Below are 24226 nucleotides of genomic sequence, written 5' to 3' on the forward strand. Positions count from 1 at the left end.
GGCTTCTGGGTCGTAGCCGCGTCCTTGGCGAATAATTCACCGACGTTTCGGTCGACATTGCAGTCGCCATCATCAGGGAGCAGTTACCTACTGTAGCCGTGTCCTTGGCGAATAATTCACCGACGTTTCGGTCTAAATTGCAGTCGCCATCATCAGGGAGCAGTTACCTACTGTAGACGTGTCCTTGGCGAAAAATTCACCGACGTTTCGGTCGAAATTGCAGTCGCCATCATCAGGGAGCAGTAGCCTACTAGTAGGTAACTGATGATGGCGACTGCAATGTCGACCGAAACGTCGGTGAATTATTCGCCAAGGACACGGCTACAGCCCAGAAGCCAAGCTACTTGTGATATTCCAATGTCCGCGCTTTGAAACTTCCTGCGCCCACTGCACCCGGAGGGCCAGGGTCGTGACGTAGCACCGCTGTACGGGGGGGGGGGGGGGGTTGGTAAGGGGAAGTAGGGGAGGACCTGCCCGGATGACTGGTTACGGTAGTGGCGGCCGCTGCAGCCGAGCGCCGCGTGGACCGCCAGGGGGCTATTTGAGAGGTCGCCAGCCGGGTTGCGCGCGCAGACGCCAACAGTGTCGCTGTGCGGTCGCTCTACTCCCTACCTCCGTGGCCGCGCGCTCCGCTCCCTTCCCTTCCTCCTTGGCGCGCGCGCGCTCCCCTCTTCAGTCGAGTCTCCGAGGCGCTCCGGCCAGTGTCGTGTGCGACGCCCGCGCGACGTCAGTCTCTCTCCAGCCGCACGTTCGTCCGCGCAACAGGTGAGTGGCGACGGAGCGGTTCCGTAACAGCGTTGCGACCTTCAACGGAACCATACGTAACCACAGCACTGCAGATCACTGCTAAAACCAGAATTCAATCAATTTAGCTGTGGAAATTTTAATATTTCCTGATTTTTGTTTTGTTTTGTAAATGTCGTACACAAACATTGTAATTGTCATCTATACAAATAGAAATGTAATTTGTCGTTCGTTCGAAATCTTAAATCTCAGAAAGTTCTTCACGGATTGTTTTGAAATTTTGACACGATGGATTTGAATACTCGCGTGTTTTTATGTACCTATGTCACATCTGTATCAGGTAAAAATATAGATAGGTAAAAATATTAATAAATGAATGATTGTGTGTTCGTTTTCTTTTTTTAAATATAAAGGTATACATAGGAAGATATAGAAATAGAGATAGAGATGTAGAGAGGTATAGAGATATAGAAAAGTATGGATATATATAGAGAGGGAGATAGAGCGAGGTATATATAGAGATGTAGAGATATAGATAGGGAGAAGTATTGAGGTATAGATAATATAGACACATACATAGTGATATGTAGATATATGGATGAGATATAGATATTGTAGATAGATTTAATATATAGAGATAGACAGAGATAGAGTATAGATAGAGATTCTTTGTATATGAGTACCTACTTATTACAAAAAATTGAAAGAGACATAGCAACGCATACCGGTCACTAGCTAGTTAGGTACACATGAAAATATAAAATTTATGTATCGAAACCAAGAAAGATATTTTTGTAGCTACTAAACCTGCGATACATAAAATTTGACTTTTGATGTTTTCACGTGGTTACAATGACATTCTCTGGTGATGAGATAGTTTGAAATCTATATTATACCTTTCGGCACTCTATAGTTCATTATTAATAAACTACTATTAAGATAAATAATAAATCTAAATGGAAGTTTAAGATCCCTGTTTCTCTGTATGCCTATATAAACATCTGTATGATATCTGGTATTAACGGTTTTTATTTAGTGAACTTACAATATTTATCGAATATTTTTTTAAATTTTATATTTTTTTCTAATATGGAAATTACAAATTTATACACTCAAAAATAATTATTTTTTAAAATCTACGTTATTATTTAAATTTAACCTAACCTCTTTTAATAACGTTTAACACTTTAATTGAAAAATGAGGTAATTCAGGTGAAATTTGTTGCATTTCGTGTCTTGCCTTTGAGTTCAGTGTTTTGTGGTGCATTAAATCCATTTCGATAGTTTTTATTATAGCTATTTACCAATTATAATCTCGCCTCTAACCATAGATTAAAATTATCTAAAAACTATTGCTTGTTAACATTTATGTGTGTGAGCAGAAAAAATTACATGATACCTGCAGTATCTCGATATTAACACTAATAATGTGTTATGCGTGGGTACCGACATTTGGTTTCTACTACCATGAACGTGTTCCTAGAACCCCAAACGGCGTACAGAGCTTCAGAATAATTTTATTCGTGTCTATTTTTATTTATCTATTCGTCAATGGCGATATCTTTTAGAGAATCAAGTAGTAAACGAGACACGTCAGGGAAATTAGATAAATAATCGGCTTTGACATTTAGAACCTACATCAGATCAAAGCTTCAGAACAACCGATTATATGGAAAAAAAAATTCTTAAGTTATCCGAGTGTTTACGAATAAACTTTCATGAATATGTTGAGGTTGGTGTGGTAGTCCTGTTTTTGGATCTTGTTTATAAACTGAACAAGCCACAAAAAAAAAAAAAACGTGTAAAAATAAAGTTGTTGCTCCCAATTATTTCAATAGAATGATTTTTCTGCAGTGACAAAAATTCACGGTGGTTTTAGAACTTCATTCAATTAAAAATAATTAAGATGTTCAGTGTCCTACCTTAAATGCTTTCTTTATTATTTACAGTAAAAATGTTGATCAGCCCCAGCTTCAAAGACGTTTACCAGCCGTGGGAAGAACTTTAAACCATAGTCGTATACGCAGAGACGTAACTACACTAGTTTCCACCCGGGGCAAGATCTCATCTTGCCCCCCTTTTTTTTATTATAAAAAAACGAAACCAAAACATTTTCCGACATTTCATATCACCACCACATGTTGATTTAACTATTCCAAATATTTTTTATTCAACATAGATAGTAAATGAATTGATTTATTTGCAACCATTTCATTTTTAATACATCGCAAGTTTAATAGTGTGCTATAAATACCAGTTTTACAATATATGAGTCCTGTTTTTGGATCTTGTTTATAAACTGAACAAGTATATATCTACAGAAAAAAATTACTCTTGACAGTTTAGCCCCCTCCCCAGCCCCCCAATGAGGCGCCCGGGGCACAAGCCCCGTCTGCCCCACTGTAGTTACGTCCCTGCGTATACGAAGATGTTTGCAACTTATTTTTTCGTGACGGACTACCAGCCGAATTTTTTCGGTTGAACTCGGACTCATGCTTTATATGCTAGAGTATTTTGGCTTTCGAGGTTGAGTCGCGTGGAAGTGGTCGATCGCAGCGACGCGACGTTTCGTCATACTTTGCAGCAGGTATCTTTAACCTCGAAAGCAAAGATGGTTTATTAAACAATGGAACATTGAAAACAAGAAATATATTACAAGGGCATATAAAAAAAACCACAAGAGTTATGTGAAACCGTTCTTCTATTAAACAGCGAGTCTGTGATAACAATTTACTGGTGTCTCCTCGGTGACTATTGATTGCTAATGGCCCTTTCACACGGTCCAATATTTACGTCCAACACCTTGAAATATGTTTGTGTTTGGAGGGCCATGACGTTGCCAAAATTTCACAAAGCACAGCCATTTTTTTTTTTTACAATTTGGATGACTTGAGTTTCCTTCAAATATTTTGCATATTAGGACTGGTTCTAAAATACGCTTGATTCACATCGTGCCTAGGAAAAAAAGCACATGGGTTATATGAGGTTATAAAAGAAGTTATATTACTAAAATAGTGTACATGTGAATGTCGTCTGCGAAATAATTGTATGTGTAAAAATAAAGTTATGTTTCTATAACTTAAAAAAAAATATTTTTTTACGTAATGAATATTATTGGGATTTAAATTTATACATATTTAAAAATTCTTAAATATAATAAGTTCAAAAATATCATCCAGCACTTTTAATTTAAAAAAAATTAGACTAAAATCGAAAAGTGTGAAATAGCTCAGATAAAAAAAAAACCTTTGATAGTGTGACATGATCTAAAACATTTCTGAGGTTATCTGCACTAAGATATTCGATAGAAAAAAAATGGAAGCCATTTTCTGTCAAGTACTACCCAATCCAACTCTATTGTTAAATATATTGGAGATAAATATTTGACAGTGTGACAGGGACTTAAGGCTTCAAACTTGTGTACAGCAACGCAATGGTGTTCGGTTCTGCGTCACATCCTCTTCAAGGCCATATCCTCTGCGTGGCCAAGGTCTCCGAGGTGGTCCACCTACCATCGCATTATTCGGTGCGGCAATTCCAAGGTCATTGAAGATATTCCGTGTCGTGCTGACATCGTGGACTTCATTGTAATGAACGATCATAATAGGATTACGATTATAATAATCATTATAATGTCACGATTGTCGGATGCGAGACCATCCATTCGTGCCGATAACGCTATCACACGACGAAAAATAAATCACCCACAGAAATAATTTTTTCTCCACTTTTACAAAAAATTCCTTTGGAAACCAGTTGCCATAAGTAGTTTGTAATACCTGCTACCATAAATATATTGTAACTTTGTTTAACACGTGGCTGTGTTTATTTTTACGAGATAATATTGAGTACTTATATTACGAAAATTGGCGCATAATTTAATATTTTAATTGATTTTTCTTTCAAGCATATAAATTTTTAAAAAATCATGGACAAGATAACTGAATATTATATAATTGTACTTTATATTTTTATTTTTCTTATTTATATGCGCAGTTAATTCTGGAAAGCTATTCGGGTAAAGGTTTTTTTTTAAAAAAAAAAAAATTTAAACTGTTGGAGGTACTGGGACAACACAAAGCATAAATTCCCGGGTAAGAATCCGAACCCAGTGTTACTGCGAACATTATTTCGTAGTGATAGTGTTTTTTTCTTATCTAGACGTAAAAATTTTCAAATAACTGTGATTTCACACGGATATTTTGTTCCGTTAAAAAAATACATTGTAGAAATGAATAAACTTTGGATAAAATACGAAAAAGGATTAGTAACCTACAATGCAACATAATATATATAATGTAAGAGGTATTTAGTGAGAGTTAGTAATTTTATTTGGCTAATTTGTTTCATACCACTTTAAGCTTTAACTAATTCTTGTCATCTTTATTAAAACAACATTATTTTGTTATTATTTTTTTCTGGTCTTAATTTTGAGTATTCGAATCTTACAGAGTATATTGATTTTTTTTAAAATATTGAATTTTCATGTACTTATCATAACTTTAATATTCAGCTATTTCTGCATTTGATATCATGACATTCCATACTAATTAAATTATTATTTTAAAAATCTCTCAGCAGAGTATACCAGTGGCTAATGTATAATTCCTGTTTCACGTAACTTAAGCAATATCAAACGCATGGTCTAAATTTGTATTCATAAGGCCATAGGCAACGTCACGTCCTGTTTCTTTCGAATGCCACCCCGCCCGTTAGCCGAAGGCTAACGACAGTTTGGCATAATTTGCATCAAAATGTGCCTGACAGAGCTGCGTGGGTTGTACGAGGCTGGAGCCTAGGTCGCCAACACCGAAGGCCAGCATCTTGCTGGTGCCGTTGCGGAGGTCATTTCTCACAGCACAGCACACAGTCACACAGACAGACGCAGAAAAACACAGACACACAGAGACAAGACACACAGAGACAAGACACACAGAGACAAGACACACAGAGACAAGACACACAGAGACAAGACACACAGAGACAAGACACACAGATACAAGACACACAGAGACAAGACACACAGAGACAAGACACACAGAGACAAGACACACAGAGACAAGACACACAGAGACAAGACACACAGAGACAAGACACACAGAGACAAGACACACATAGACAAGACACACATAGACAAGACACACAGACACAGACAGAGAGACACACACACAAACACAGACAGAGAGACACACACAAACAAGACACACATAGACACACACAGACAAGACACACATAGACACACACAGACACACACAGACACAAAATGTGAGTGAATCTTTCGGTACTCGCCACAGATATGTAACATCTGACCTCGGTAACGAGTACTTACAATAAAGACTCGGACACGAAATTAAACGTAGACTTCTTCAAAATAATGCAGAGAGTCATATATATTTATTACGCAAATTGTGTTTTTAATCACATGTCTCGACGAGAATCACACCTAGTTTCCGCACCCGCTACTAGAATTCGCTGCCGGAGTAGCTACGTGGACTGTTGAATTATCCGATCAGCGGACATATGTTTTAAACCATACAATGAAAAGGCTCCGATAAAAGCAAAATGACTTTAAAAAAAAAATCCTGGTTTTGGACCTGATTTCCGACAAGGAATTTTATTAAAAAAACTGCTCATCTTGTTCAAATTCAGTAAACAGTTAACACTATGAAGTTTCCCTTTGGCTTTGTGAAATTTGGTTCGCGCCATTCGCCACAGATGGCAGCACCGTGGTTACACATTTCCGTTATATTCACGAAATTACTCCTATCAATTGCTGTATACCGAGAGCTAAGATGTTGCACGTCAAAAACCCCAGCTGGTATGTAAATCGTTCCGCGGAAAGCGCTTGGCCCGATGTATTGGTATGCATTACGGCGTGGTTTGAAATAACAGTGCGACTCGTGACTGGTCTGTACGCACACGACCGGTATCAGGAATACGTGACTTGGCAGTTGGAGCTCCCGCCGTGCAGTGCGATTCCAAGAAGGGACGGGAGGCGTGACCGCTCAAGAGCCGGCGAAACCATAGACTCGTGATGAGGTAGACGGCGCGCGCGAGCTGCGCATTAGCCAAATTTTTAATGGGCCCACCATTGAACGTCTTATTTTCCAAAATCGGCTGACGCAGCTGGTGGCCTCCCCAGGTAATCAACATTTCGTAGCACCGTGTACGTCTGCGTTACTATGGGTATTTGTTTCATAAATAAGTGCACGTAGATATATATATATATATACTTTGTAAATAATTATCGTAACAGTATAATTTGGACCACCGTTTGCAAAACAAACACACGTGACAGTTTGTGTATATTTATAAAATATATATTTCATTTTACTTTTTTTTTTTGGCAAATTCAGGGCTTTCATCTTTTCTTACATTTTATCCATATCGTACACATTCACACACATTTTAACACATTAAAGCACATTTAACTTGAAATACCAAATAAATTAAACTCGAATAACAACTATCCTATGCAAGAAAAAAATAAAATGAGTCAATTAATAAGTTCTAAAATATGTCAGCAAACCTATTTTGAAATATTAGATGATTATTTCTGATTTGGACGGTTCTGATGGCAAAGCGTAAGTCAGTGTTGGTACCGTGCGCAGAATTCAAGAATCGGTCTACACGCATCGTTACTCAAATAAGTCAATGCCTTTTGTTCATTTAGCTTCTGGTTGTTTCATATAAAATTTTGATATTTTTTATTAATTTATTGTCCTTCTGGGCATCTATAATACATTCTATTATTTAAAAGATTTTAATGGACAAACGCCATTGTTTTTACTGTATGTTATAGAGAAACAGTAAGAATGAACTAGAAAAAACACACAGAAAATCAGCCGAAAAACCAGCAGATGTCAAACGTTAGATACACAAACAGCACAGAGAAAGTGGAAGGAATAAGTCCGTAAATATATCACAGCACAGTAACAGTGCGCTGACAACTACGATACAGTCGAAACAAGAACATAATATAAAAACAATCAACAATCGTGAACAACACAGCGAGAAACAGACAAACCCAACGAGGATACAAAACAGATAATCTGGACAACACAGTGACGTACAGGCGAACCCAGCGATGTGACTAAACAAATATTCTGAATAACAGAACGATAACTGCACAGACGAACACAATAGGCTTTCCCATTGCAAAAATCATTCAATTAGAACGTAAAAATACATTCTAGCCTGTGCACAAATAATAACGTAAATTTTGCGGGTATCCACTAATAAAGCACTCAGAAGACATTATATATAAATATATTTTTGGTAATGCTCTATTTTTAATTACGTAATATTTTTTGTTAAAACGAATTCGGGTGTCGGGACACGGCCGCAAAGTTTTGACGTGAACATGTCGTACTAGACCGCGGCTGCCGCGGCTGGTCACTGTAGTCCCGTACTTGCTAGGCCGGGCGACGTCCGCCATCTTGGCTTCCTGCCTCTCGTCCGCCATCTTGGCTTCCTGCCTCTCGTCCACCATCTTGGCTTCCTGTCTCGTCCGCCATCTTGGCTTCCTGCCTCCCGTCCGCCATCTTGGCTTCCTGCCTCCCGTCCGCCGTCTTGGCTTCCTGCATCTCGTCCGCCATCTTGGCTTCCTGCCTCCCGTCCGCCATCTTGGCTTCCTGCATCTCGTCCGCCATCTTGGCTTCCTGTCTCGTCCGCCATCTTGGCTTCCTGCCTCCCGTCCGCTATCTTGGCTTCCTGCCTCCCGTCCGCCATCTTGGCTTCCTGCATCTCGTCCGCCATCTTGGCTTCCTGCATCTCGTCCGCCATCTTGGCTTCCTGCCTCTCGTCCGCCATCTTGGCTTCCTGTCTCTCTTCCGCCATCTTGGCTTCCTGCCTCTCGTCCGCCATCTTGGCTTCCTGTCTCGTCCGCCATCTTGGCTTCCTGCCTCTCGTCCGCCATCTTGGATTCCTGCCTCTCGTCTACCATCTTGGCTTCCTGTCTCGTCCGCCATCTTGGCTTCCTGCCTCCCGTCCGCCATCTTGGCTTCCTGCCTCCCGTCCGCCGTCTTGGCTTCCTGCATCTCGTCCGCCATCTTGGCTTCCTGCCTCCCGTCCGCCATCTTGGCTTCCTGCATCTCGTCCGCCATCTTGGCTTCCTGTCTCGTCCGCCATCTTGGCTTCCTGCCTCCCGTCCGCTATCTTGGCTTCCTGCCTCCCGTCCGCCATCTTGGCTTCCTGCATCTCGTCCGCCATCTTGGCTTCCTGCATCTCGTCCGCCATCTTGGCTTCCTGCCTCTCGTCCGCCATCTTGGCTTCCTGTCTCTCGTCCACCATCTTGGCTTCCTGCCTCTCGTCCGCCATCTTGGCTTCCTGTCTCGTCCGCCATCTTGGCTTCCTGCCTCCCGTCCGCCATCTTGGCTTCCTGCATCTCGTCCGCCATCTTGGCTTCCTGCATCTCGTCCGCCATCTTGGCTTCCTGCCTCTCGTCCGCAATCTTGGCTTCCTGCCTCCCGTCCGCCATCTTGGCTTCCTGCCTCCCGTCCGCCATCTTGGCTTCCTGCCTCTCGTCCGCCATCTTGGCTTCCTGCCTCCCGTCCGCTATCTTGGCTTCCTGCCTCCCGTCCGCCATCTTGGCTTCCTGCATCTCGTCCGCCATCTTGGCTTCCTGCCTCTCGTCCGCCATCTTGGCTTCCTGCCTCTCGTCCGCCATCTTGGCTTCCTGCCTCTCGTCCGCCATCTTGGCTTCCTGTCTCTCGTCCGCCATCTTAGCTTCCTACCTCTTCCACAGTCTAGCTTATTCTACCGGTGAACCGCACCTGTCAGGGGTAGCCAGAAGCAGTTCTTTCTTCTGGTCGTCCTTCCTTGCGACTCTGATCAGATCATTTCGCCATATGCCTCGATTTTGTAATATTTTGCACCATTCTTTGTAATTTAATCTGACAGTTGCTATGTCGTAAACTTTTCCTGCACTATTTCTGCATGAAGTTAATTTTATTTGATTAATATTGGTTAACGCATGTGTCCAATATCTGCTCTCCTAGTACATTCACCCGGAAAAAAAATATCAGGAAACTTGCCTGTTGCTCAAAGTGACCTGTAAATACACCGAAACCGTTCATAACTGCGCGTGTGTAAACCCTTATCCTACCTATATATTTATAATATATGGGAAACTTGCATATACTAAGCCCGGTATATATTTTTTTAAGGTTTTTAAATTTATACTGTTTTAGTTACAGTACACTAAAAAAGCATTACGAACTACTAAAGACACTTCAAACTGTTTTATACGTACACTGTAAATTTTTTAAATACTAAGTTACCAACGAAATAACTTGCAAAATTGCGAGGCAGAGATTTTTAACATTTACAATTTAAACAAAGCTCTGTTTTGCAGTTTTACAAGTGATATCGTTTGCAACTGAGTTTCCAAGGATTTTCCGTGTAAAAAGTACAACTTTTTTTACAGTTTGTGCAAAACATGGCTAGATTTAAATTTATACTTTAATTGATGTTTCATGCGTGTCTAATAAATTGTTTGTAATCATGTAAAAGATAATAATTGGATTTTATTTTGTTGTATCATGCTTATAAATGAGCGCAGTTAATACTCTAAAGCTATTCAGGGAACGGTTCACAAATAACTGTAACTATTGTAGGTACTGGGACAACACAAAGCATGGATGTCCGGGTAAGAATCCGAACCCAGTATTAAAGCGAACACTATTATGTAGTGCTGAAAGTTGTCTTCATATAAATGTACAAATATATGTAATTTTACTTGAATATTTCTGTTCCGTTTACAAAAAAAATTTGCAGTGTACCAAACTCCTCCGATGAAGTCACGTAACAAGTTTTGTGGTGGCCAGAAGGTTGTTTTTTTTTTTGCACGTCGTGCATCTTCTCGTCGGACCGGGAGAGGACATGACCGACCAGGAATGCCTTTTACCCCAGGCTGGACAGAGAGAGAGAGAGAGAGAGAGAGAGAGGAGAGGAGAGGAGAGGAGAGGCGAGGCGAACAGCACGTGATACATCTCGCATTCCGCGGCAAACTGCGAGTTCGGCGCCTCCCGAGACTACCGGAGACTACCTCTTGAGACGTGATACGTGCTCGGACACGCGCCGGAGACACGTCCAGCCGCCAGGGGTGGCCAAACCGTTTAAGTGCATTGTGGGTGTATCTGTGTCGGTCAGGCGGGATGATAAGCGCGCCGTTCTAGTGGGTTCTTCTAGCGCGGTGTCGCCTCTGGACTGGCGCGCAGTCTTCTCGTCGTGCATAAGGCGACTACGAGATTTGAGCGGTAACAACAACGTTATATATGGTGGAAGAATGAAGATAAAGGTGTCATTCTCGTCTCTGACTGCTTTCAAGAATCTCTACCAGTTGTTTCATGCCTAAAGGTTATCCTGTAAACACGGTTTTTAGCTTTATCCACTCCTCTAAAATACAGTTTGCAAACGAAGCACGGGAACTTAACTACGCTGCTTATTAATAAATGTTTTTCTTAAAGAGACCTCTCGGAAGGAGCAGTTTTGTATTCGCTTGTTTTTATCCTGGAGTTTCTTTACAGCCGGTACGTTTAAACCGAGGAGACTTTGTCACGCACAGAGGGCAACGAAAATTGCAACGATCAAGAATTGCAAACAAGAGAGAAGTTTAAACTCTGCACAAATCAACTAACACGGACATTGTCTTGATTTTGTACGCGTTTGTGGATTCTATCCTGGCATCGGAACACAAAGCGAATTTGGCATGTCTAATAATCAAATTAAAAAAAAAACAACTATTTCTACATCTCGGACGAGAAGAATTTAAACGCGTTAAGAGGAAATTCTTTTTAGTGGTGGCACTTGTTCGAAGACAGAAGGAATTTCTCCCCGCAAGGCATTTTATTTACCTGCGTCTTGGGCGAGAACTTATAGAAGTTTAGTGATCTATAAATAAAGCGGCTATGTTTTCCTGTTGTCTCGTGGTTCGCCGCGAAATAAAACGAGTTTTTCCACCCGACAGCTAACATGGTACTAACGACGCATGAAATACTTTTTTTTCTATACATTTGCACATAAAAAATATTCTCTTTCGGCACAGCCTACAGACGTAGGTAGATTCCGAAGTACCTAGTCTTCTGGAAAATTTTTGGAAACTACTTTTTAAACTACTGGAACATTTTAAGAACTTAATGTAGCCTACATAACCTCCTATATATTCGCCAATATTAAAAAAAATATATTGATTAAAATTTTTCTCATATTTCATGAAGCGAAAATATCAGGAATGTTTTAAACTTAATGCATCCAGCATTGAATGTTTTAACAAATTTCGTATTATGCCTACTGAGGTAGTTATGCTATTATTATTTTTATCGTCGAACACAATTTTTCATTCCTTGCACTAATACGTGGTCATAAAGAGTTTTGTTTGGACAAAGGTTTAAGGTAACATTAAGATGGTTATTATAATAAATTCCGATGAATTTGATACTAAGAAAGTTATTATAATTTTTAAATTTCAACCCCTGTTTTAACGGAAATAGTTCGATTCGTCGAAAATTATTTCAGCCAAAGGTTTTATTTAAAAATTATAAGATTAATACATAATTTGTACGACTTCGATGCTGTGCGTACAAAGGGAGTTATGATTGTTTGTCCTCCAACCCTTGTTTTATCAGTCCCTTGCAGTTATGGTTGGTCGTATCAAAAACGTATTCAGATAAAATATTTTGGCATTACTCCAAGTTATAATGCGTTCAAACGGATGCGATAGTTTCCATATTATGGGTGTTACAGCGATTTTTATGTTTTTCAAAAAAAAACATTCCCCATTTCTGCCATATTGGTTGGATATTGTCCATTAACGAACTCGAATGAGATTTCCATTACTAGATTTTTTTTGTATCAGTTTGGAAGTGATTTGAGAAAAATTGCGACTGTTATCGTATCCACAACACTGTGATATAAGTATATAAACTTTTGAGTTGACGATGGTTTTGGGGTCTATGGAACATGAAACGAAAAACTATTTAAAATTTGAAAGTCACACGGTTACAATAGGTAGGTAGCATTTCTTTGAAATCCACCTAACATAAATGCACAAATTATTTAAAAGCACGTTGTCATAATCACATTCATTTCTCCACTCACGCTAAGTTAAATCATGATATAGTGCTGCCAACATCGTTTGCATAATTATGTGTATGTGGTTATTTTTGCATATATGAAATACACCTTTGTTTAGATAAAGCTATTTCTTAGCAAAAATTGACGCATAATTTTATATGTGAAATGTTTAAACTCGAGCTTAATTTGTTTGAACCAACAATTCGACTGTTTTTTGTTGCATCATGCTTATTATGAGTGCAGTTAAAACTGGAAAACTATTCAGAGAACGGTTTTACAATTAACATCACTGTTGGAGGGGCTGGGACACCACAAAAGCATACATGCCCGGGTAAGAATCCGAACACTATTTTGTAGTAATACAGGGGTTTCCATGTAGATGTAGAAATTTATAAAAATATTTTATTTCACACGAATATTTCTGTTCCATTTACAAATAATAACCATAATAATTATTATCACAAGTGTGTAATCGCAGTTCGACCAGCGCCTGCCGCGCGCTGACATACTTGCCCGCCGCACAGCCTCGTGCTGGTGGTTGCCTACCAGCGAGGCGCCGTGTCTCGGTCGCGTGACCTCGAAGCTCGCTGGCAGCAGGCAATTACCCCTCGCGGCGGTTAACCAACAAGAACAACGGAACGTTTCCCGCTTAACAGCTCGGCTCCATTAGCGATTGCCCATTTATTGCCGGACGGGCGTGTGTATAAATCTTGCGCTGCGGTGCCTGCTGTCTCGGAGACACTCGAATGGGAAGAAAAAGAAGAAACAAAAAAAAAAAAAAACACCTCGCGATGCTCTGCGGCAAATGTGTAATGAAAACACGTGGTTTTTGTTACTGCAGATATCAGCCCATACCCCATAATTTCTTACGCATTACGAACCACAAAATTTGCTCTTGAATACTATGGAAGTGCGGTAATTACGGAAAACACACGTTCAAGCTTGTTTTTGCCGTACAATTTAAGATTTATGAGCCATGAAATTAATTTCACACACAAACAAACAGGTTTTGCGTCAGAGTAACATGAGCTAGTCTTTCAGTACTCGCTACTGATGTGTAGTGAGCAACTTCGGTAGCGAGCAAATTCGTGTGTTCACATGTTGCAAATACACTTGTAATACAATACTTGTGCCTCATACATGAAAATTTAAAGAAAGATTCTTTAAAATAATTCCAAGCGTGGTAAAGATATTCACAAATGTGTTCCAAACTACATTTCTGGAAGCACCCGCCAATAGAATTCGTTGCCGGAGCAGCTACATCAACTATTTGCAGACCGACATTTTAAACTATTTAAAGAAACTGCTCCTAGAATTGTAAGATACCTGCATCATTCAAAACCCCGGTTTTGGACCTGATTTGGACAAGGAGTTTTATTAAAATACTGCCCATGTTCTTAAAATTCACTAAACAGTTAGTACTATACAGTTTCCCTTTTATTTTTGTTAACTTTGGTTCAAGCCATCCGCCACAGATAGCAGCACCGTGGTTACACATTTCCGTTCCATTCATGAAATTAATCTTAACAAATGCCGTATACCGAGAGTCAAGAAGTTGAACATAAAAAAATGGATTTTAAGTATTAAAAATGTAAAAATAAATTAGGGAAGATAGTTTCAGCAGTGGTTAGGATAAAAAACAGCTTCATCAAAAACCCCTACAAACAACTCCATACTTATTGGTATTTTGTAGATATTTAATGTAGTTGTAATATAATGGACATATTATTTACCATTTCTGAAAATATTTTCTGAAATAAAATATTTTCTTTGCCCGGGTTTTCAGTGTTTTGAGAAAACCAAATCTTTAATACAAAACTGTTTACCAAAGGATTTCAGGTTCTCTATTCATTCTGGGATGAAAATATATGTATTCACCTTGATGTTTTTAAAATAAAATTTGATAAGGATTTAATTAATTAATAAAATAATTTTGAAACCTTGCCTATGGTTAAACAGAATGAACCACGAAGATATACTGCTACTCACAAGTATTATTCCTTATAACATTATTCGGAGCAAATTCGTGATATAAATGTAGGTATTTTTTTTTCAACGCAGTGGTTTGACAAATTGTAACTGCCCCAAAATGAGCAGCTCATTACGTGCAGGTATTGGATGGAGGACATAGTTCACCAAAGGACTGCGCAGACACGTATCACGCATATCGCTACAGTGAGCTACGTGTGCATACGTATTTAGTGATCTTGTTATACGTGTGCATACGCATTCAGCGATATTGTTATACGTGTGCATACGCATTTAGTGCTCTTGTTAAACGTGTGCATACACATTTAGTGAACTTATTATACGTGTGCATACGCATTTAGTGAACTTGTTATACGTGTGAATACGTATACAGTGATCTTGTTATACGTGTGCATACGCATTTAGTGATCTTGTTACACGAGACTGTCATGTCCAACTGCTAATATTACGGTCAAATTTTTTATAACAATGTTTCCCTTTTGATGGGTCAATATTGTGTACTTATTGGGATTAGGACGCAAATTTACATGAAACATCTGCTGTGGATGGTTTAAGGAATATTCCCTGTGAGTGACGGTAACTCCTTTATAAAATCACGGAAGCAAGTCAGTTTAGGATTGCAATAGTGTTTGACCGTGTCGGCCGGTGCTGGATGCAGCGACGCCGCTCTCGGAGGACGGACAGAGCTGCGGCGGACCTGAACGGAACGAGCCTGCCCCGGAAGTAGGAAGCCCTCGACGCATCCAGCGGCCATTGTTGCAACTTCCGGCTGACCTCAGCGGCCGGTGCTCCGTTATCGCCGGAAATCTTCGCGTGACATCACGTCGCGGAATAAAAAATGAACGTGAAGTAGCGAAAAATTTTTTTTGCAAGTTTTCGAGTAAACATGCAGTTAAAAAAAATTGACCGATTCTTTCGGTACTCGACAGTGATGATAACACCTAACATTCATGTGTTATCATGTTGCAAATACACGTATAATACTAAACTCGGAAACGATATCTAACGTACAATTCAAACTACAATTCGGGACCCGAATAACTCGCTAGTTTCCGCACCCGCCACTAGAATTCGCTGCCGGAGCAGCTACGCCGACTATAGACTAATTTTATCAGCAGACCGAAACTTCAAACTATGTAATGAAACAACTCCGATAAAAGCGCAAAAGACTTGAAAAAGAAATACTAAACCCCAGCTTTGGACATGATTTTCTTCAATTAATTTTGTAAGACACTGCCCATTTTTAAAAAGTAATTAAACATTTAATACTACAAATATTTCCTTTGTATTTGGGAAATTTGGTTCGCGCCATCTCAGCACCGTGGTGGTTACACATTTTCGTTCCTTTGCGACTTCAGCTGCATTCACGAATTTAACTCCCACCAAATGCCGTATACACATCAAGAAGACACGATTATGGTTGCTTGGTTTATAGGCTCTAGATGCGTCGAAGATGAAGGGTTCACTGACGTTCCGGTTGACATTGCAAAGTCCATCTTCAGGATAGCAAGTCACCTACTATTATGCTACTGAATTTATAGACGTTACATCTAGGTATATTTAAGTTTTAATGAAAAAATTGCTTCCACTTTATCGCGTCACCTAAGCCCTAAATAATTTTACCGAGTAATTTGCGACTAGTAGAGAAAGTAAATGTGGCGCCAATCGATGAACATTCTGTATTGACTCCTTGATATGAAATAGGTAATTAATTCTACCTGGCTCCAAAAATAATACGAATTTTACAGGATGTTTTTTTTTGTTTTCACAATTTGGTTATGCACACATCTTAATTTCTGATGTACCATTATAAGCATCCATATACACACATTAATGAAAAACTGGCAGTAGCGAAGAAAAAAAAATGACGTTTGCGTTAGAATTGAAACTTCACACTTCAATAATCAACTTGAATGATAAAATGAAAATTTCAATAATTGATTTCAGCGCTAGAACTTAACAATAAATACACAGAGGAGGTTTGTATTGTATGTTTGCAACAGTAAAAAAAAAAATGCCGACCCGCAGAGTTTTACAGTTGTCTGACTCACTTTCTTTATTCGTTATTCCCGCTCCACTTCTCTAACGCCATCGAGCGCACTACTCCTGATCGTTGCATTTTTCGTTACGCTCTGGATGAGTGATCATCTTTAATAACCCTACCAGTCGTAAAGATGTTTTCACTTAAAAAATTCCGTCACGAGGGGTGGGCCATAACCTTGGGGCGGCATTACAGAAGGGTTTCAATGGAACGTGGGCACAGCTAAAGGTTTCTGTAGTTTAATGGAAGCAACTCTGGCGCAGGGCCGGGAGGTGTATAAGCTCATCGCCCACTACAGCGCGCCGCGCAGCCCTGCGGAAGTTTCCGAAGGTTCCGCTCGTGGGGGTCGCACACTACAGACGCCGTTTCATGATTCCGATCACTCAGTTCCTTCAGTGTTGACCTAGTGAACAGGTGTATCGCGTGACTGGTTTTGTTTTAAACAAACAAAGGTTAATCCCATTAATATAGACACATTAAAGATATTAAATAAAGTAATAAATTATCAAACTTTACCTGAACTAATCTTTTTACTCTAGATAAGTACGGCCACGTGCGCAGATCTCATAAACAGACTCAACTCAACAAAGATACCGATCATTACCGAGTGGCACCGAAGGCACCCGAAGGTGGTGTCAGCCCAAATTCTCTGGTGCTTCTAGCGCGGCGTCTCCTCCTGAACTGGCGCGCAGTCTTCTCGTCGTGCACGGGGCAACTGTGGGATTTTAGCGGCAACATCAAGATAAAGATGCAATTCAATTCCTTTAAGAGTTTTTTTCAAGAACCTGTACCGGGCGTTTCATGCCTAAATATGGTCCTTAAAACTACGCGTTAATAGCCATTTCCATTTTGAAAAAATACAGTTCCGGAAACGGAAATACTCTTCCGACCTCAGCGTGTCCAGTGAATTTCGCGAACAGACGCCACTTCGCAATCCTTGATCACTTTTCTTCCTGAAGCTCCGGGTGTTAGGAGGCGGGCTCGCGGATCGATGACCTTCTGGGAAGTTCTGGCCAAGTTCTCGCTCGAGGTCTGTCCTGGAATGGAGCGCCACTGTTCTCCGGCCGGCGCGCGTATCGATTGTAGACCCCTCGAGTCGCGACAGGTACGGCAAGAAACAGGGGCTCCCCTCCCCTCTTCCACCGAACCTCCCCCCACTTCTTCCCGCTCGGTCTTTTTTTTTCCCCTGGGTAGGGGAGGGAAGTCCGGAACAAGGAAAACTGTTGCGAAATGAAGAAACGAGGCGCTTCGAGAAGAGTTCCCGTTTCTCTGAGACTCGTGTACCCCCCCCCCCCCCCCTTTCCCCCCCTTCCCAACGCTCTTTCTTTCACACTTTAAGCTGGATTCACAATTGAAAAAATAACAGAACAGTAGGTCGTGTGCATAGGATATGAACGCCATGTTTTCTAACCTAACGATTCACAATACCAGAAAGTTGGTCGTGTGCATGGGAGCGAGGTCGTGCGCATAGGAGTGAAATGAATATATTTTATTTCGGTCGCGTACGCATGGCTCAACAGCCAATGAGAGAAGAGCAGGGTACTTTTTTGGCGGGACTAGAAATATGTTTATATTTATTAACCATAGTGTGGTAAGAAAATGTCGAGATAATATTGTATTATCGTTATTTTGAAAGTTAATATGTTTATTTACTAACACTGCTAACAGATGTCGTATAGTTCACGAAATTTCATTGGCTGAAATTAACAGTAAGAATTCAATTGTGAACCGATTTCGCAGTTCGCACAGGTCGTGTGCACATGTCGTGTGCATGGCTTGCTATGCACTCGCTTAATTTTTTTAATTGTGGACCCAGCCTTAGGCCCGTTCTACAACGATACGGGAACGGATCACCCGGAACATATCAATGTTGCGTCTGCTGCCTCCACAACACACGGAAACGTAACAAATGACAACCAATGATATTGCATTTCAAAGATACTAAATATAATATTATTTTTATTTTAATGTTTTTTATGCGTTTTCATCCAATAACAGCACGTAATCAGCTGTTCATTGTAGGACAGTTACAATTTGTCAAATCACTTCTTTGAAAAAAAACCCTCATTTATATGACAATTTTTCTCGAAATAATTTTTTTTAAGGAATAAGACTTGTGTGGTCGCAATGGTTCATTCTGTTTAACCATAGGTAAAGTTTCAAAAAGATTTTATCAACTAAAAAAATCCTTATCAAATATTTATTATCTAAACATCAAGGTGGATATATATGTTCATCCCAGAATGAACAGAGAACCTGAAATCGGGCAGAATTTACATATGTAAAAAATAACTCCAACAAATAATAATAATTATAGAACATAAGATATTCTTGGACATGAAACAACTCGTCTGCGTTTACGTGCAATTGTAGAGAACGGGCCATATATTCGAAACCATGAAGCGAAACTTGTGTGGACAAGTGTGATGGCTCATAAATGCTTTTCGTAAACACAGTTTTAATAAAAGTTGATTGGTTTTTAAATGGCGCGTCAACACCCTGAGCTCTTCCCTCTGTTCGGCGACACAGCCAAGTGGCCACCTTAAGTACAGGACGGCTATAATATAATTTCCCTGTTTTAATGGCATATTATAAAATTTCAATCTGGACTATTTACAAGTCATAAATAAAATTGATGGTAAACTAACCTAGTTTTTTTTTTACAAATGTTCAATATGTGCACCTATAGTTATAAGGTACACATCCAACCTAAAGTCAAAATCTTCTCACACTTAGGTTAACACGTCCGGAGTAATGTAAGAAATTCTGTATCTCATCTCTGGCAGATCATTAGGTAGCGGCGGAACATAGACACAATGTTTGATCAAGCCCCAAAAAGAAAAATATAATCGCATGTCGTTATGTGAGGTGAACGAGGAGGCCAGCGAAATAGAGCTCTGTCGTCTCGATCATTACGACCAATCCAATGGTCAGGGACTTGGACGTTCAACCACTCTCATACAAAGAGAAGATTCCAATGGGAGGGACTCCGTCCTGGTGCCCTGTACTCGCTGCCAGCGAGAAATAAAAAAAGCAGTATTTGCGTATGCGCTTATCTAAATCGTTTTGAATTACTCTTAAATTGTGACATTGAAACAACGTTTACTGTTGATACTATTAAAATTTAAAACTGGGACATTATTTTTATGTTTGTGCTGTGTTTCTGGTGGTCGCAGTTCGTGCTGTGTTTCTGGTGGTGGTCGCAGTTCGTGCAGTGTTTCTGGTGGTCGCAGTTCGTGCTGAGGTTGTGCTCGCTGTCCGCAGGCCCCGCTGGCATCATGGGAGGAATCACGCAGCAGCCGTGGACGCCCACCAAGAGACGCGGACCAATCGCCGCCGAGTATTCCAGCCCCGGCCCGGCCTGCGTCACGCTGCCCAGTCTCCTAGGTTGGTATCCCTGCCTCCCTCGCGCGGAGGCCGTGAACCCCTTCCGAGGACTGTCGAGAATGTTGGATACTTTGCCTTTAATAACCTTATCTAGTTTTTTGTTAGTAAAATACTATCCAGTAATGCCTTATCTCCATTAAAAATGTTTCCCACAACAAATATAATTTTAAAAAAAATCCTAATTTATCTTGTCTATACAGAGTATTTTAGTTTTTTTTTTCTCCTGTGGTAATTTTTATTTCTCTGTCGCTTCATAATCTTTTTTTATAAGTTTTATGAAGTGTTGCAAACTCTTAAGCAGTGCTGCTGTGACAGTATTACATCTTCAACCGTACATATGGGCGATGCGGTGTTTTAGTGTAACCTAATGAGTGCTAGACGCTTTTATACTAATATAGTCCACACCTTATTTTGTATTTCTTAGATTTTAGCAGACTGCAGTGTCTGTTATGAATTTTTTTTAAAGAAAATCTATTATACGTAATTTTATCGGGCATGATTTTCGTTTCCTGTTCCGGTCTTAAACACGTTAAATGTCACGCAGGTCTTCAAGGAAAAATGAAAATTGAAAAGTTTACTAGAGTGTAAATTAAAGTACTGGTCAATAATAACAATTTCAATTCATGATTTTGTGTTGGAAATTCTTTCAAATATTTTATTCCCACTTGTACTTACGCGATTCCAGAGGAATTTGATCGTAAGCATTTATAAAACTGTTCGAGTAAACTTGATCAGGAAAGATTAATAAATTTTTTTAAAATGAATTAGCAAAACCATGTCAAACCTTTAAATTTCAAGTTTACTTAAAATTTGGTTTGAAAGAGTTTATTTTTTTTCCAAAATTCCTGGGGGAGGGCCTTTATAAAAGTAATTACAGGGCCCCGGAAAGTCTAGAGCCGCATCCGGTCCGTTGAAGCACAGTCAGCATGTGATAGGTAGAGCAAGAGACTGGACAAATTTGCTGGTTTATTGACTTACTAGCTGAAGATCCCGACGTCACCCGGTCTAAACACGTCATTATACTAGGGACATCAATACCGAGTTTCAAGTCTAGGCTATAGCACTTAAAAAACGGGAAATTTTTATTTTAAAGTCCCATTGATTGGCACAATCTCGGTGCATCAAGGCTATGCACACAGCAAAACCGGGACGCCAATATCCAGCTTCATTTTTTTTTTTTGGGAAGCCAGGTAACCCCTAGGCAAGACGTGATGGACGCACCAAATGATAGCTCGTTACAAATTCAAGAAAACGCCATCTATTGACGAAGTTCTAAGCTAAACTGTAATTATCACCTTTAGTCCGCTAGCAGCCTCAAGCTTCACTAAGCGGATGGGTTTTGCCAAGGAGAAGGTTAGGAAGTGGCCAGACCTTTCTATATGACCGTGTGACGACATAGAGAAATGACACAAACTCACTGTTTGTGTGTTTTTGACTTACCTTCTATGATTTTCTATTAAAAAACTGAATTTATCTCTTTTTCACTTCCTTAGGGATGGAAATTCATAATTATATGTATTCTATGTCACTCTTCTACCCATAAAACATCTATATGCAAAAAAATCATGTCGATCTGTTGCTCCGTTGCTGCGTGAGAGAAGGACAAACAGACAAATACACTTTCGCACATAATATTAGTAGGGATTGGAAAAATCCGCGGGTTCAATGACCTCCAGGATAGACTCCACGATCTCCTCTGTACTCGGGTGGAAACGGCACCTGTTCGTTGTCCGCTTGACTTTGTGAAGCGTCTCATTTGGGTAGCTCAAACCTTCTAATTTTGATGGTCTCTAACTGGTCAAAATTCCTCCAGGTTAGCAGTGAAACAATAGCAGAGGCAGCAAAAAAAGTATAATTATTTGAATTTTTCAATATCACGGAATGAATCCGCTAATTTTTCCGGTCTCCGCACATTAGGTCTGAGCGGAGCAAGAAAAGAATTTCAGGTTAGTATATATTTATTACAATTGCATGCTTGGTTGCTAGCGTTCTTTATTCGCCTCGGTGTTGCAGATCATCAACTACGTGCTCAGTGGTGAGAATTAAATTTTAGTGTAGTATTGGGTTATTTCTTTGACGTGGCAACGTCTAATAAATCGATGAACGCCGGCTGCACGCACGAAAAAGTATCCCGTAACGCACATTGTCCCGTTACGCCATCCCGTTATGCTCATTGTACTCTTGCGCCGCATCTATCTCTCTTCCACTCGACTGGAACAACCATCGATTTGACTTTTTCGAGGCACATTAAACTTGAAACACTCCCATTCGTTTCCTACTTTTCCTATCACCGTCCTATCCTTAACAGAATAACACAGATTGGAAGAAGTTAAATAGCAAACACGTATAAAAGTTATAGTTAAAAATAATCTCTTCGTTAAAGTAATAAACCTATTTGAATTAATGAGTGCAAATAAAAGTAAATTTATCAGTTAAAATGTAGATTTCATTTCACTCCTTTGTATGCATACAAAATAGTGATAATTCAATAAAAATATTCATTTTTATACATAAAAGAATGCAATCATTTCATTAACGTTTTGTTACGACGTTGTCACGTTAAACTATCGTCCGTAAACCGACTTTGCAGACAACCAATTTTTTTTTTTTTAAATGAAATCTCGCTGAAGATGGCCTCCCCTCCTCGCCCTACTCGGCCACGTCACAGGCGTCGGGCTGGGAACTCCAGAGCCCGCAGCCTCCAGCATCCAGCATCCCGGCCCGACCTGGACCGGAGGAACTGGTTTGCGCGGGTCAGTGACCCCCGCTGTCTCCCTCCGCGAGGGAGGGGAGGTCGAGCGGGTGCGGGGGAGGGGACAGGCGCATTCCCGCCGGACCGACGCCGACGACGGACGCTACAGAATGCCGCTCTTGTGCGGCGCTCAGCGGGACGGCTGCCTCGATGGCTATCTCCCCCGCAGTGGAGGCTCCAAGGTCGCCCCGCGCCTGCCCCTTGGAGAGTTGTGCAAGTCTGTCCCGGGAGGCGTCCAGGGATTCCCCAGGGATCCCCCCCACCCTCGCTTGCCGCCTTCTCCCGACCCGGAGACACTGCCGTCAAGTGTCAGAGGAACAGATAGGAACCAAGGTCTCCATCGTGGTTCCAACAGTCTGTATGCCGTATCAATTTTTCAACCTTTAAAATTGTTAGGGGCAGAAAAAAAAAATCTGAACACTCAGACTGCTAGAAGTAGAGACCGGAAAAATTCGCGAATTCATTTCGCGATAGGCTAAAATGCAAATAGTTATACCTCAGTGCTGCCTCTGTTATTGGCTCACAACTCACCTAGATGACTCTGGGCCAGGGGCGCAACAACAGGGGGGGGGGCAAAGGTATTTTGCCCCCCCTCTGAAAGCTTGAAGTGGGGGCAAATGGGGGCAAAGAAAGTGCTGTGTAATCAATTTTTAGATAATAAAACTGCTTAAATAGCACCAATTTCCACCTTGAAATACAAATTTTCCCGGGGGAGGACCCCCCCCCCCCCCTCTTCATTAGGGGAGATCAATTATTATTTATAAAAAGGTATATTGCCCCCCCTTTGGAAACTTAGTTGTTGCGCCCCTGCTCTGGGCCAATGAGAAACGCCCGACCAAAGCTTTTTCGAATCACAGGCTGCTACGTTGGGACGTCTCACAAGACAGCAGCGAATTAGTGGGTGGCATTTGACCGAGTGTACGTAGAACTATGGAGTTCATCCTGGGGGTCATTGAACCCGCGAATTTTTCCTGTTCCTAACTATAAAGTATGCCCGTTGAAGCGGTTTCTCCCTTGCAGTTGGTGACAGTCAGCAATAGAAGCCACTGACTCATTTGACCAGGCCTTTCAGGACGCGTTTGCTTTTCCAAGAAATCGCTTTGACTGGCGTTAAATAAAGAAAAATTCAGCTAATAATGAAACAAAGGCAATGATACAGTGTTTTTGATACACAGGTGGTCTCGAATTCTTTTCGCGAAAAGTACGTGCCCCTAAAAATGGAACATTTGGCTTTGATA

At 40.6% G+C, this 24226-nt stretch overlaps 1 protein-coding gene across 2 annotated transcripts in view; it reads left to right on the plus strand.

The window, feature by feature from the left end:
- The first annotated feature begins 480 nt into the window (after positions 1–480).
- Positions 481–24226, plus strand: part of LOC134539578 (ciliary microtubule associated protein 1A-like) — a 48718-nt gene continuing 24972 nt past the window's right edge. The window contains exons 1-2 of one of the 2 annotated variants that reach the window (XM_063381730.1): positions 481–765; positions 20114–20236. In XM_063381730.1, the coding sequence (XP_063237800.1) occupies positions 20128–20236 (109 nt within the window). In that variant the 5' untranslated portion in view covers positions 481–765; positions 20114–20127. The remainder of the gene's footprint in view (positions 766–20113; positions 20237–24226) is intronic. The other variant, XM_063381729.1, reaches the window with a different exon arrangement.

This window comes from Bacillus rossius, chromosome 15, assembly GCF_032445375.1.
Source record: "Bacillus rossius redtenbacheri isolate Brsri chromosome 15, Brsri_v3, whole genome shotgun sequence".
NCBI classification, from domain to species: domain Eukaryota; kingdom Metazoa; phylum Arthropoda; class Insecta; order Phasmatodea; family Bacillidae; genus Bacillus; species Bacillus rossius.